Source organism: Scyliorhinus torazame, chromosome 24 (assembly GCF_047496885.1).
Source record: "Scyliorhinus torazame isolate Kashiwa2021f chromosome 24, sScyTor2.1, whole genome shotgun sequence".
Classification (NCBI taxonomy): domain Eukaryota; kingdom Metazoa; phylum Chordata; class Chondrichthyes; order Carcharhiniformes; family Scyliorhinidae; genus Scyliorhinus; species Scyliorhinus torazame.
This window is the reverse complement of record NC_092730.1, coordinates 8,363,402-8,378,562: the sequence shown is the minus strand read 5'-3', so window position 1 is coordinate 8,378,562 and position 15,161 is coordinate 8,363,402. Positions and strand designations below refer to the sequence as shown.

At 50.9% G+C, this 15,161-nt stretch overlaps 1 protein-coding gene across 1 annotated transcript in view; it reads right to left on the bottom strand.

Moving 5' to 3' along the window:
• LOC140400086 (uncharacterized) overlaps positions 1 to 14,356 on the bottom strand; it is a 49,055-nt gene extending 34,699 nt beyond the window's left edge. The window contains exon 1 of the mRNA XM_072489562.1: positions 14,271 to 14,356. Coding sequence (XP_072345663.1) covers positions 14,271 to 14,303 — 33 coding nt within the window. The 5' untranslated portion in view covers positions 14,304 to 14,356. The remainder of the gene's footprint in view (positions 1 to 14,270) is intronic.
• Positions 14,357 to 15,161: the final 805 nt, after the last annotated feature.

The window sequence follows — 15,161 nt, the reverse complement described above, 5'->3', positions numbered from 1 at the left end:
GAGGGGGGGTGAGGGAGGGGGGGTGAGGGAGGGGGGGTGAGGGAGGGGGGGTGAGGGAGGGGGGGTGAGGGAGGGGGGGTGAGGGAGGGGGAGAGAGGGAGGGGGAGAGAGGGGGGGTGAGAGAGGGGGGGTGAGAGAGGGGGGGTGAGAGAGGGGGGGTGAGAGAGGGGGGGTGAGAGAGGGGGGGTGAGAGAGGGGGGGTGAGAGAGGGGGGGTGAGAGAGGGGGGGTGAGAGAGGGGGGGTGAGAGAGGGGGGGTGAGAGAGGGGGGGTGAGAGAGGGGGGGTGAGAGAGGGGGGGTGAGAGAGGGGGGGTGAGAGAGGGGGGGTGAGAGAGGGGGGGTGAGAAAGGGGGGGTGAGAGAGGGGGGGTGAGAGAGGGGGAGTGAGAGAGGGGGGGTGAGAGAGGGGGGGGTGAGAGAGAGGGGGTGAGAGAGGGGGGGTGAGAGAGGGGGGGTGAGAGAGGGGGGGTGAGAGAGGGGGGGTGAGAGACGGGGGGGGTGAGAGAGGGGGGGGTGAGAGAGGGGGGGTGAGAGAGGGGTGAGAGGGGGGGGTGAGAGGGGGGGGTGAGAGGGGGGGTGAGAGAGGGGTGAGAGAGGGGGGAGAGAGGGGGTGAGAGGGGGGGTGAGAGAGGGGTGAGAGAGGGGGGAGAGAGGGGGTGAGAGAGGGGGGAGAGAGGGGGGAGAGAGGGGGGGGTGAGAGGGGGGGTGAGAGAGGGGTGAGAGAGGGGGGAGAGAGGGGGTGAGAGAGAGGGGGTGAGAGAGGGGTGAGAGAGGGGGGAGAGAGGGGGTGAGAGAGGGGGGAGAGAGGGGTGAGAGAGAGGGGGGAGAGAGGGGGGGAGAGAGGGGGGGAGAGAGGGGGGGAGAGAGGGGGGGAGAGAGGGGGGAGAGAGGGGGGAGAAGAGGGGGGGAGAAGAGGGGGGGAGAGAGGGGGGGAGAGAGGGGGGGGAGAAAGGGGGGGAGAGAGGAGGTGGAGAGAGGGGGGGGAGAAAAGGGGGGAGAAAGGGGGGGAGAGAGGGGGAGAAAAGGAGGGAGGAGAGAGGGGGGAGAAAAGGGGGGAGAGAGGGGGAGAGGTGGGGGAGAGAGGGGGGGAGAGGGGGGGAGAGGGGGGGGAGAGGGGGGAGAGGGGGGGAGAGGGGGGGGAGCGGGGAGAGGGGGGGGAGAGGGGGGGAGAGAGGGGAGGGGGGAGAGGGGGTGAGCGGGGGGGAGCGGGGGGGGGAGCGGGGGGGGGGTGAGCGGGGGCTGAGCGGGGGGGGGGAGCGGGGGGGGTGAGCGTGGGGCTGAGCGGGGGGAGAGAGGGGGGAGTGAGAGGGGGGAGAGAGGGGTAGGGGCACAGAGAGAGTGAGACAGGGAGACAGACAAAGAGAGGGAGAGGAAGAGTGAGAGAGAGAGACAGAGAGAGAGATGTAGTGGTTTAGGGAGGGGATTCCAGAGCTCAGCCCCCCCACCACACCCCCCCCCCCCCCCCCCGGCAGCTGAAGGCACGGCCGCCAATGGTGGAGCGATGGGAATGGGGGGAATGGTCAAGAGGCCGGAATTGGAGGAGCCCAGAGATCTCGGAGGGTTGTAGGGGCTGGAGGGGGTTACAGAGATAGGGAGGGTTGTAGGGGCTGGAGGGGGTTACAGAGATAGGGAGGGTTGTAGGGGCTGGAGCAGGTTACAGAGATAGGGAGGGTTGTAGGGGCTGGAGCAGGTTACAGAGATAGGGAGGGTTGTAGGGGCTGGAGGAGGTTACAGAGATAGGGAGGGTTGTCGGGGCTGGGGGAGGTTACAGAGATAGGGAGGGTTGTAGGGGCTGGAGGAGGTTACAGAGATAGGGAGGGTTTTGGGGCTGGAAGGGGTTACAGAGATAGGGAGGGCTGTAGGGGCTAGAGGAGGTTACAGAGATAGGGAGGGTTGTAGGGGCTGGAGGAGGTTACAGAGATAGAAAGGGTTGTAGGGACTGGAGGAGGTCACAGAGATAGGGAGGGTTGTAGGGGCTGAAGGAGGTTACAGAGATAGGGAGGGTTGTAGAGACTGGAGGAGGTTACAGAGATAGGGAGGGTTGTAGGGGCTGGAGGAGGTTACAGAGATAGGGAGGGTTGTAAGGACTGGAGGAGGTTGCAGAGATAGGGAGGGTTGTAGGGGCTGGAGGAGGTTACAGAAATAGGGAAGGTTGATGGGGCTGGAGGAGGTTACAGAGATAGGGAGGGGTGTAGGGACTGGAGGAGGTTACAGAGATAGGGAGGGTTGTCGGGGCTGGAGGAGGTTACAGAGATAGGGAGGGTTGTCGGGGCTGGAGGAGGTTACAGAGATAGGGAGGGTTGTAGGGGTTGGAGGAGGTTACAGAGATAGGGAGGGTTGTAGGGGTTGGAGGAGGTTACAGAGATAGGGAGGGGTGTAGGGGCTGGAGGAGGTTACAGAGATAGGGAGGGGTGTAGGAGCTGGAGGAGGTTACAGAGATAGGGAGGGTTGTAGGGGTTGGAGGAGGTTACAGAGATAGGGAGGGTTGTCGGGAATGGAGGAGGTTACAGAGATAGGGAGGGTTGTAGGGACTGGAGGAGGTTACAGAGATAGGGAGGGTTGTCGGGGCTGGAGGAGGTAACAGAGATAGGGAGGGTTGTAGGGGTTGGAGGAGGTTACAGAGATAGGGAGGGTTGTAGGGGCTGGAGGAGGTTACAGCTATGGAAGGGTAAAGCTATGGACAGTATAATGGTTAATGGAGAGCAAGGCAGCAGGTTACGTGACAGGTTATTATGTAGAGATATGGGTTCAAAGACAAGGAAAATTAGGAGAAAGGGTAAGAGGAAAAATAATTTGTGAAAAGTTACTGATCGAGGTGTTAGGATTCATAACAAAGACATAAAAAACAGCAGAAGTGTTCTTTACCTGAATGCTCGTAGTATACGGAATAAGGTGAATGAGTTGATGGCGCAAATCATTGTGAATGACTATGATTTAGTGGCCATTACTGAAACATGGTTAAAAGATGGTCATGACTGGGAGTTAAATATCCAATGGTATACGAAAGGATAGAATGGACGGTAAGGGCGGTGGTGTAGCTTTGTTGTTTAAGGATGGCATCCGGGCAATAGTAAGGGATGATATTGGTGCTATGGAGGACAAGGTTGAATCAATTTGGGTGGAAATCAGGAATAGTAAGGCGAAAAGGTCACTGATAGGAGTAGTCTATAGGCCACCAAATAGTAACAGGATGGTAGGGCAGGCAATAAGCAAAGAAATAACGGATGCATGTAGAAATGGTACAGCGGTTATCATGGGAGATTTTAATCTACATGTCGATTGGTTTAACCAGGTTGGTAAAGGCAGCCTTGAGGAGGAGTTTATAGAATGTGCCCGGGATAATTTCCTGGAACAGTATGTAATGGAACCTACAAGGGAACAAGCGGTCCTAGATCTGCTCCTGTGTAATGAGGCAGGATTGATTAATGATCTCATAGTTTGGGATCCTCTTGGAAGGAGCGACCACAATATGGTGGAATTTAAAATACAGATGGAGGATGACCAGGTAAAATCAAACATTCGTGTTTTGTGCTTAAACAAAGGCGGTTACAATGGGATGAGAGAAGAACTAGCTAATGTAGACTGGGAGCAAAGACTTCATGGTGAAGCAGTTGGGGAACAGTGGAGAACCTTCCGAGCGATCTTTCACAGTGTTCAGGAAAGGTTCATACCGACAAAAAAGAAAGACGGTAGAAAGGGGAAAAATCGACCGTGGATATCTAAGGAGGTGAGGGAAAGTATCAAATTGAAGGAAAAAACATACAAAGTGGCAAAAATTAGTGGGAGACGAGAGGACTGGGAAGTCTTTAGGGGACAACAGAAAGCTACTAAAAAAGCTATAAAGAAGAGTAAGGTACACTATGAAAGTAAACTGGCTCAGAACATAAAAGCAGAGAGTAAAAGCTTCTACAAATATATAAGACAAAAAAGAGTGGCTAAGGTAAATATTGGTCCTTTGGAAGATGAGAAGGGAGATTTAATAATAGGAGACGGGGAAATGGCTGAGGAGCTGAACAGGTTTTTTGGGTCAGTCTTCACAGTGGAGGACACAAATAACATGCCAGTGACTGATGGAAATAAAGATATGATAGGTGAGGACCTTGAGATGATTGTAATCACTAAGGAGGCAGTATTGGGCAAGCTAATGGGGCTAAAGGTAGACAAGTCTCCTGGCACTGATGGGATGCATCCCAGAGTGTTAAAAGAGATGGCTAGGGAAATTGTAAACGCACTAGTGATAATTTATCAAAATTCACGAGACTCTGGGGTGGTCCCAGAGGATTGGAAAGTAGCAAACGTGACACCACTGTTTAAAAAAGGAGGTCGGCAGAAAGCGGGTAATTATAGGCCGGTAAGCTTAACTTCGGTTGTAGGGAAAATGCTGGAATCTATCATTAAGGAGGAAATAGCGGGGCACCTGGAGGGAAATTGTCCCATTGGGCAGACGCAGCATGGGTTCACAAAGGGTAGGTCGTGTCTGACTAATTTGGTAGAATTTTTTGAGGACGTTACCAGTGCAGTAGATAACAGGGAGCCAATGGATGTGGTATATCTGGATTTCCAGAAAGCTTTTGACAAGGTGCCACACAAAAGGTTGCTGCATAAACTAAAGATGCATGGCATTGAGGGTAAAGTGGTAGCATGGGTAGAGGATTGGTTAACTAACAGAAAGCAGAGAGTGGGGATAAATGGGTGTTTCTCTGGTTGGCAACTTGTAACTAGTGGGGTCCCTCAAGGATCAGTGTTGGGCCCACAGTTGTTCACAATTTACATCGATGATTTGGAGTTGGGGACCAAGGGCAATGTGTCACAGTTTGCAGACGACACTAAGATAAGTGGTAAAGCAAAAAGTGCAGAGGATACCGGAAGTCTGCAGAAGGATTTTGATAGGTTAGGTGAATGGGCTAGGGTCTGGCAGATGGAATTCAATGTTGCCAAGTGTGAGGCTATCCATTTTGGGAGGAATAACAGCAGAATGGATTATTATTTAAACGGTAAGATGTTAAAACATGCTGCTGTGCAGAGGGACCTGGGTGTGCTAGTGCACGAGTCGCCAAACGTTGGTGTGCAGGTGCAGCAGGTGATTAAGAAGGCTAATCGAGTTTTGTCTTTCATTGCTAGAGGGATGGAGTTCAAGTCTAGGGAGGTTATGCTGCAATTGTATAGGGTGTTAGTGAGGCCACACCTGGAGTATTGTGTTCAGTTTTGGTCTCCTTACCTGAGAAAGGACATATTGGCACTGGAGGGAGTGCAGAGGAGATTCACTAGGTTGATCCCAGAGTTGAGGGGATTAGATTATGACGAGAGGTTGAGTAGACGGGGACTGTACTCATTGGAGTTTAGAAGGATGCGGGGGGATCTTATTGAAACATATAAGATTATGAAGGGAATAGATAGGATAGATGCGGGCAGGTTGTTTCCACTGGTCGGGTGAAAGCAGAACTAGGGGGCATAGCCTCAAAATAAGGGGAGGTAGATTTAGGACCGAGTTTAGGAGGAACTTCTTCACCCAAAGGGTTGTGAATCTCTGGAATTCCTTGCCCAGTGAAGCAGTCGAGGCTCCTTCTTTAAACGTTTTTAAGAAAAAGATAGATGCCTTTCTAAAGAATAAAGGGATTCGGGGATATGGTGTACGGGCCGGAGAGTGGAGCTGAGTCCACAAAGATCAGCCATGATCTCAGTGAATGGCGGAGCAGGCTCGAGGGGCCAGATGGCCTACTCCTGCTCCGAGTTCTTATGTTCTTATGTACAGAGACAGGGAGGGTTGTAGGCACTGGAGGGGGTTACAGAGATAGGGAGGGTTGTAGGGGCTGGAGGAGTTTACAGAGATAGGGAGGGTTGTAGGGACTGGAGGAGGTTACAGAGATAGGGAGGGTTGTAGGGACTGGAGGAGGTTACAGAGATAGGGAGGGTTGTAGGGGCTGGAGGAAGTTACAGAGATAGGGAGGGTTGTAGGGACTGGAGGAGGTTACAGAGACAGGGAGGGTTTTGGGGCTGGAGGGGGTTACAGAGATAGGGAGGGTTGTAGGGACTGGAGGAGGTTACAGAGATAGGGAGGGTTGTAGGGACTGGAGGAGGTTACAGAGACAGGGAGGGTTTTGGGGCTGGAGGGGGTTACAGAGATAGGGAGGGTTGTAGGGACTGGAGGAGGTTACAGAGATAAGGAGGGTTGTCGGGGCTGGAGGAGGTTACAGAGATAGGGAGGGTTGTCGGGGCTGGAGGAGGTTACAGAGATAGGGAGGGTTGTAGGGGCTGGAGGAGGTTACAGTGATAGGGAGGGGTGTGGGAGCTGGAGGAGGTTACAGAGATAGGGAGGGTTGTGGGGGCTGGAGAAGGTTACAGAGATAGGGAGGGCTGTAGGGGCTGGAGGGGGTTACAGAGATCGGGAGGGTGTAGGGGCTGGAGGAGGTTACAGAGATAGGGAGGGTTGTCGGGAATGGAGGAGGTTACAGAGATAGGGAGGGTTGTAGGGACTGGAGGAGGTTACAGCTATGGAAGGGTAAAGCTATGGACAGTATAATGGTTAATGGAGAGCAAGGCAGCAGGTTACGTGACAGGTTATTATGTAGAGATATGGGTTCAAAGACAAGGAAAATTAGGAGAAAGGGTAAGAGGAAAAATAATTTGTGAAAAGTTACTGATCGAGGTGTTAGGATTCATAACAAAGACATAAAAAACAGCAGAAGTGTTCTTTACCTGAATGCTCGTAGTATACGGAATAAGGTGAATGAGTTGATGGCGCAAATCATTGTGAATGACTATGATTTAGTGGCCATTACTGAAACATGGTTAAAGAATGGTCACGACTGGGAGTTAAATATCCGAGGGTATCAAACTATATGAAAGGATAGAATGGACGGTAAGGGCGGTGGTGTAGCTTTGTTGTTTCAGGATGGCATCTGGGCAATAGTAAGGGATGATATTGGTGCTATGGAGGACAAGGTTGAATCAATTTGGGTGGAAATCAGGAATAGTAAGGCGAAAAGGTCACTGATAGGAATAGTCTATAGGCCACCAAATCGTAACAGGATGGTAGGGCAGGCAATAAGCAAAGAAATAACGGATGCATGTAGAAATGGTACAGCGGTTATCATGGGAGATTTTAATCTACATGTCGATTGGTTTAACCAGGTTGGTAAAGGCAGCCTTGAGGAGGAGTTTATAGAATGTGCCCGGGATAATTTCCTGGAACAGTATGTAATGGAACCTACAAGGGAACAAGCGGTCCTAGATCTGCTCCTGTGTAATGAGGCAGGATTGATTAATGATCTCATAGTTCGGGATCCTCTTGGAAGGAGCGACCACAATATGGTGGAATTTAAAATACAGTTGGAGGATGACCAGGTAAAATCAAACATTCGTGTTTTGTGCTTAAACAAAGGCGGTTACAATGGGATGAGAGAAGAACTAGCTAATGTAGACTGGGAGCAAAGACTTCATGGTGAAGCAGTTGGGGAACAGTGGAGAACCTTCCGAGCGATCTTTCACAGTGTTCAGGAAAGGTTCATACCGACAAAAAAGAAAGACGGTAGAAAGGGGAAAAATCGACCGTGGATATCTAAGGAGGTGAGGGAAAGTATCAAATTGAAGGAAAAAACATACAAAGTGGCAAAAATTAGTGGGAGACGAGAGGACTGGGAAGTCTTTAGGGGACAACAGAAAGCTACTAAAAAAGCTATAAAGAAGAGTAAGGTACACTATGAAAGTAAACTGGCTCAGAACATAAAAGCAGAGAGTAAAAGCTTCTACAAATATATAAGACAAAAAAGAGTGGCTAAGGTAAATATTGGTCCTTTGGAAGATGAGAAGGGAGATTTAATAATAGGAGACGGGGAAATGGCTGAGGAGCTGAACAGGTTTTTTGGGTCAGTCTTCACAGTGGAGGACACAAAAAACATGCCAGTGACTGATGGAAATAAAGATATGATAGGTGAGGACCTTGAGATGATTGTAATCACTAAGGAGGCAGTATTGGGCAAGCTAATGGGGCTAAAGGTAGACAAGTCTCCTGGCACTGATGGGATGCATCCCAGAGTGTTAAAAGAGATGGCTAGGGAAATTGTAAACGCACTAGTGATAATTTATCAAAATTCACGAGACTCTGGGGTGGTCCCAGAGGATTGGAAAGTAGCAAACGTGACACCACTGTTTAAAAAAGGAGGTCGGCAGAAAGCGAGTAATTATAGGCCGGTAAGCTTAACTTCGGTTGTCGGGAAAATGCTGGAATCTATCATTAAGGAGGAAATAGCGGGGCACCTGGAGGGAAATTGTCCCATTGGGCCGACGCAGCATGGGTTCACAAAGGGTAGGTCGTGTCTGACTAATTTGGTAGAATTCTTTGAGGACGTTACCAGTGCAGTAGATAACGGGGAGCCAATGGATGTGGTATATCTGGATTTCCAGAAAGCTTTTGACAAGGTGCCACACAAAAGGTTGCTGCATAAACTAAAGATGCATGGCATTGAGGGTAAAGTGGTAGCATGGGTAGAGGATTGGTTAACTAACAGAAAGCAGAGAGTGGGGATAAATGGGTGTTTCTCTGGTTGGCAACTTGTAACTAGTGGTGTCCCTCAGGGATCAGTGTTGGGCCCGCAGTTGTTCACAATTTACATCGATGATTTGGAGTTGGGGACCAAGGGCAATGTGTCACAGTTTGCAGACGACACTAAGATAAGTGGTAAAGCAAAAAGTGCAGAGGATACCGGAAGTCTGCAGAAGGATTTTGATAGGTTAGGTGAATGGGCTAGGGTCTGGCAGATGGAATTCAATGTTGCCAAGTGTGAGGCTATCCATTTTGGGAGGAATAACAGCAGAATGGATTATTATTTAAACGGTAAGATGTTAAAACATGCTGCTGTGCAGAGGGACCTGGGTGTGCTAGTGCACGAGTCGCCAAACGTTGGTGTGCAGGTGCAGCAGGTGATTAAGAAGGCTAATCGAGTTTTGTCTTTCATTGCTAGAGGGATGGAGTTCAAGTCTAGGGAGGTTATGCTGCAATTGTATAGGGTGTTAGTGAGGCCACACCTGGAGTATTGTGTTCAGTTTTGGTCTCCTTACCTGAGAAAGGACATATTGGCACTGGAGGGAGTGCAGAGGAGATTCACTAGGTTGATCCCAGAGTTGAGGGGATTAGATTATGACGAGAGGTTGAGTAGACGGGGACTGTACTCATTGGAGTTTAGAAGGATGCGGGGGGATCTTATTGAAACATATAAGATTATGAAGGGAATAGATAGGATAGATGCGGGCAGGTTGTTTCCACTGGTCGGGTGAAAGCAGAACTAGGGGGCATAGCCTCAAAATAAGGGGAGGTAGATTTAGGACCGAGTTTAGGAGGAACTTCTTCACCCAAAGGGTTGTGAATCTCTGGAATTCCTTGCCCAGTGAAGCAGTCGAGGCTCCTTCTTTAAACGTTTTTAAGAAAAAGATAGATGCCTTTCTAAAGAATAAAGGGATTCGGGGATATGGTGTACGGGCCGGAGAGTGGAGCTGAGTCCACAAAGATCAGCCATGATCTCAGTGAATGGCGGAGCAGGCTCGAGGGGCCAGATGGCCTACTCCTGCTCCGAGTTCTTATGTTCTTATGTACAGAGACAGGGAGGGTTGTAGGCACTGGAGGGGGTTACAGAGATAGGGAGGGTTGTAGGGGCTGGAGGAGTTTACAGAGATAGGGAGGGTTGTAGGGACTGGAGGAGGTTACAGAGATAGGGAGGGTTGTAGGGACTGGAGGAGGTTACAGAGATAGGGAGGGTTGTAGGGGCTGGAGGAAGTTACAGAGATAGGGAGGGTTGTAGGGACTGGAGGAGGTTACAGAGACAGGGAGGGTTTTGGGGCTGGAGGGGGTTACAGAGATAGGGAGGGTTGTAGGGACTGGAGGAGGTTACAGAGATAGGGAGGGTTGTAGGGACTGGAGGAGGTTACAGAGACAGGGAGGGTTTTGGGGCTGGAGGGGGTTACAGAGATAGGGAGGGTTGTAGGGACTGGAGGAGGTTACAGAGATAAGGAGGGTTGTCGGGGCTGGAGGAGGTTACAGAGATAGGGAGGGTTGTCGGGGCTGGAGGAGGTTACAGAGATAGGGAGGGTTGTAGGGGCTGGAGGAGGTTACAGTGATAGGGAGGGGTGTGGGAGCTGGAGGAGGTTACAGAGATAGGGAGGGTTGTGGGGGCTGGAGAAGGTTACAGAGATAGGGAGGGCTGTAGGGGCTGGAGGGGGTTACAGAGATCGGGAGGGTGTAGGGGCTGGAGGAGGTTACAGAGATAGGGAGGGTTGTCGGGAATGGAGGAGGTTACAGAGATAGGGAGGGTTGTAGGGACTGGAGGAGGTTACAGCTATGGAAGGGTAAAGCTATGGACAGTATAATGGTTAATGGAGAGCAAGGCAGCAGGTTACGTGACAGGTTATTATGTAGAGATATGGGTTCAAAGACAAGGAAAATTAGGAGAAAGGGTAAGAGGAAAAATAATTTGTGAAAAGTTACTGATCGAGGTGTTAGGATTCATAACAAAGACATAAAAAACAGCAGAAGTGTTCTTTACCTGAATGCTCGTAGTATACGGAATAAGGTGAATGAGTTGATGGCGCAAATCATTGTGAATGACTATGATTTAGTGGCCATTACTGAAACATGGTTAAAGAATGGTCACGACTGGGAGTTAAATATCCGAGGGTATCAAACTATATGAAAGGATAGAATGGACGGTAAGGGCGGTGGTGTAGCTTTGTTGTTTCAGGATGGCATCTGGGCAATAGTAAGGGATGATATTGGTGCTATGGAGGACAAGGTTGAATCAATTTGGGTGGAAATCAGGAATAGTAAGGCGAAAAGGTCACTGATAGGAATAGTCTATAGGCCACCAAATCGTAACAGGATGGTAGGGCAGGCAATAAGCAAAGAAATAACGGATGCATGTAGAAATGGTACAGCGGTTATCATGGGAGATTTTAATCTACATGTCGATTGGTTTAACCAGGTTGGTAAAGGCAGCCTTGAGGAGGAGTTTATAGAATGTGCCCGGGATAATTTCCTGGAACAGTATGTAATGGAACCTACAAGGGAACAAGCGGTCCTAGATCTGCTCCTGTGTAATGAGGCAGGATTGATTAATGATCTCATAGTTCGGGATCCTCTTGGAAGGAGCGACCACAATATGGTGGAATTTAAAATACAGTTGGAGGATGACCAGGTAAAATCAAACATTCGTGTTTTGTGCTTAAACAAAGGCGGTTACAATGGGATGAGAGAAGAACTAGCTAATGTAGACTGGGAGCAAAGACTTCATGGTGAAGCAGTTGGGGAACAGTGGAGAACCTTCCGAGCGATCTTTCACAGTGTTCAGGAAAGGTTCATACCGACAAAAAAGAAAGACGGTAGAAAGGGGAAAAATCGACCGTGGATATCTAAGGAGGTGAGGGAAAGTATCAAATTGAAGGAAAAAACATACAAAGTGGCAAAAATTAGTGGGAGACGAGAGGACTGGGAAGTCTTTAGGGGACAACAGAAAGCTACTAAAAAAGCTATAAAGAAGAGTAAGGTACACTATGAAAGTAAACTGGCTCAGAACATAAAAGCAGAGAGTAAAAGCTTCTACAAATATATAAGACAAAAAAGAGTGGCTAAGGTAAATATTGGTCCTTTGGAAGATGAGAAGGGAGATTTAATAATAGGAGACGGGGAAATGGCTGAGGAGCTGAACAGGTTTTTTGGGTCAGTCTTCACAGTGGAGGACACAAAAAACATGCCAGTGACTGATGGAAATAAAGATATGATAGGTGAGGACCTTGAGATGATTGTAATCACTAAGGAGGCAGTATTGGGCAAGCTAATGGGGCTAAAGGTAGACAAGTCTCCTGGCACTGATGGGATGCATCCCAGAGTGTTAAAAGAGATGGCTAGGGAAATTGTAAACGCACTAGTGATAATTTATCAAAATTCACGAGACTCTGGGGTGGTCCCAGAGGATTGGAAAGTAGCAAACGTGACACCACTGTTTAAAAAAGGAGGTCGGCAGAAAGCGAGTAATTATAGGCCGGTAAGCTTAACTTCGGTTGTCGGGAAAATGCTGGAATCTATCATTAAGGAGGAAATAGCGGGGCACCTGGAGGGAAATTGTCCCATTGGGCCGACGCAGCATGGGTTCACAAAGGGTAGGTCGTGTCTGACTAATTTGGTAGAATTCTTTGAGGACGTTACCAGTGCAGTAGATAACGGGGAGCCAATGGATGTGGTATATCTGGATTTCCAGAAAGCTTTTGACAAGGTGCCACACAAAAGGTTGCTGCATAAACTAAAGATGCATGGCATTGAGGGTAAAGTGGTAGCATGGGTAGAGGATTGGTTAACTAACAGAAAGCAGAGAGTGGGGATAAATGGGTGTTTCTCTGGTTGGCAACTTGTAACTAGTGGTGTCCCTCAGGGATCAGTGTTGGGCCCGCAGTTGTTCACAATTTACATCGATGATTTGGAGTTGGGGACCAAGGGCAATGTGTCACAGTTTGCAGACGACACTAAGATAAGTGGTAAAGCAAAAAGTGCAGAGGATACCGGAAGTCTGCAGAAGGATTTTGATAGGTTAGGTGAATGGGCTAGGGTCTGGCAGATGGAATTCAATGTTGCCAAGTGTGAGGCTATCCATTTTGGGAGGAATAACAGCAGAATGGATTATTATTTAAACGGTAAGATGTTAAAACATGCTGCTGTGCAGAGGGACCTGGGTGTGCTAGTGCACAAGTCGCCAAACGTTGGTGTGCAGGTGCAGCAGGTGATTAAGAAGGCTAATCGAGTTTTGTCTTTCATTGCTAGAGGGATGGAGTTCAAGTCTAGGGAGGTTATGCTGCAATTGTATAGGGTGTTAGTGAGGCCACACCTGGAGTATTGTGTTCAGTTTTGGTCTCCTTACCTGAGAAAGGACATATTGGCACTGGAGGGAGTGCAGAGGAGATTCACTAGGTTGATCCCAGAGTTGAGGGGATTAGATTATGACGAGAGGTTGAGTAGACGGGGACTGTACTCATTGGAGTTTAGAAGGATGCGGGGGGATCTTATTGAAACATATAAGATTATGAAGGGAATAGATAGGATAGATGCGGGCAGGTTGTTTCCACTGGTCGGGTGAAAGCAGAACTAGGGGGCATAGCCTCAAAATAAGGGGAGGTAGATTTAGGACCGAGTTTAGGAGGAACTTCTTCACCCAAAGGGTTGTGAATCTCTGGAATTCCTTGCCCAGTGAAGCAGTCGAGGCTCCTTCTTTAAACGTTTTTAAGAAAAAGATAGATACCTTTCTAAAGAATAAAGGGATTCGGGGATATGGTGTACGGGCCGGAGAGTGGAGCTGAGTCCACAAAGATCAGCCATGATCTCAGTGAATGGCGGAGCAGGCTCGAGGGGCCAGATGGCCTACTCCTGCTCCGAGTTCTTATGTTCTTATGTACAGAGACAGGGAGGGTTGTAGGCACTGGAGGGGGTTACAGAGATAGGGAGGGTTGTAGGGGCTGGAGGAGTTTACAGAGATAGGGAGGGTTGTAGGGACTGGAGGAGGTTACAGAGATAGGGAGGGTTGTAGGGGCTGGAGGAAGTTACAGAGATAGGGAGGGTTGTAGGGACTGGAGGAGGTTACAGAGACAGGGAGGGTTTTGGGGCTGGAGGGGGTTACAGAGATAGGGAGGGTTGTAGGGACTGGAGGAGGTTACAGAGATAGGGAGGGTTGTAGGGACTGGAGGAGGTTACAGAGACAGGGAGGGTTTTGGGGCTGGAGGGGGTTACAGAGATAGGGAGGGTTGTAGGGACTGGAGGAGGTTACAGAGATAAGGAGGGTTGTCGGGGCTGGAGGAGGTTACAGAGATAGGGAGGGTTGTCGGGGCTGGAGGAGGTTACAGAGATAGGGAGGGTTGTAGGGGCTGGAGGAGGTTACAGTGATAGGGAGGGGTGTGGGAGCTGGAGGAGGTTACAGAGATAGGGAGGGTTGTGGGGGCTGGAGAAGGTTACAGAGATAGGGAGGGCTGTAGGGGCTGGAGGGGGTTACAGAGATCGGGAGGGTGTAGGGGCTGGAGGAGGTTACAGAGATAGGGAGGGTTGTCGGGAATGGAGGAGGTTACAGAGATAGGGAGGGTTGTAGGGACTGGAGGAGGTTACAGAGATAGGGAGGGTTGTCGGGACTGGAGGGGGTTACAGAGATAGGGAGGGGGGATTGGGGAGATAGGGAGGGAGGATTGCGGAGTGGTACTCGATGCCGTTCCCGCCCTTGCTGTCCCCGGTAACCCCAACACTCCCCTCACCAATGGCGTGTCCTCGGTCACAGCTCGCTCCATCGCCAACTCCACATGTTGGAGGAGAGATCCACCCCGAGCACCTGGACACCGTAAACCTGAAACACACCCGCCCTGGTTAACCAGGAACACAGAGATTCCCAAACACCCCACTGCACCCCCCCCCCCCCCCCCCACACTCACCTGGGGGAATCCACCCCACACTCACCCGGGGGAATCCCCCCCACACTCACCCGGGGGAATCCACCCCACACTCACCCGGGGGAATCCCCCCAGACTCACCCGGGGGAAATCCCCCCAGACTCACCCGGGGGAAATCCCCCCACACTCACCCGGGGGAAATCCCCCCACACTCACCCGGGGGAAATCCCCCCACACTCACCCGGGGGAAATCCCCCCACACTCACCCGGGAGAATCCCCCTCACACACACCCGGGGGAAATCCCCCCACACTCACCCGGGGGAATCCCCCCCCCCCACACTCACCCGGGGGAAATCCCCCCACACTCACCCGGGAGAATCCCCCTCACACACACCCGGGGGAATCACCCGGGGGAATCTCCCCCACACTCACCCGGGGGAATCCCCCCAGACTCACCCGGGGGAAATCCCCCACACTCACCCGGGGGAAATCCCCCCCACACTCACCCGGGGGAAATCCCCCCACACTCACCCGGGGGAAATCCCCCCACACTCACCCGGGGGAAATCCCCCCACACTCACCCGGGAGAATCCCCCTCACACACACCCGGGGTAATCACCCGGGGGAATCTCCCCCACACTCACCCGGGGGAATCCCCCCAGACTCACCCGGGGGGAATCCCCCCAGACTCACCCGGGGGAAATCCCCCCAGACTCACCCGGGGGAAATCCCCCCAGACTCACCCGGGAGAATCCCCC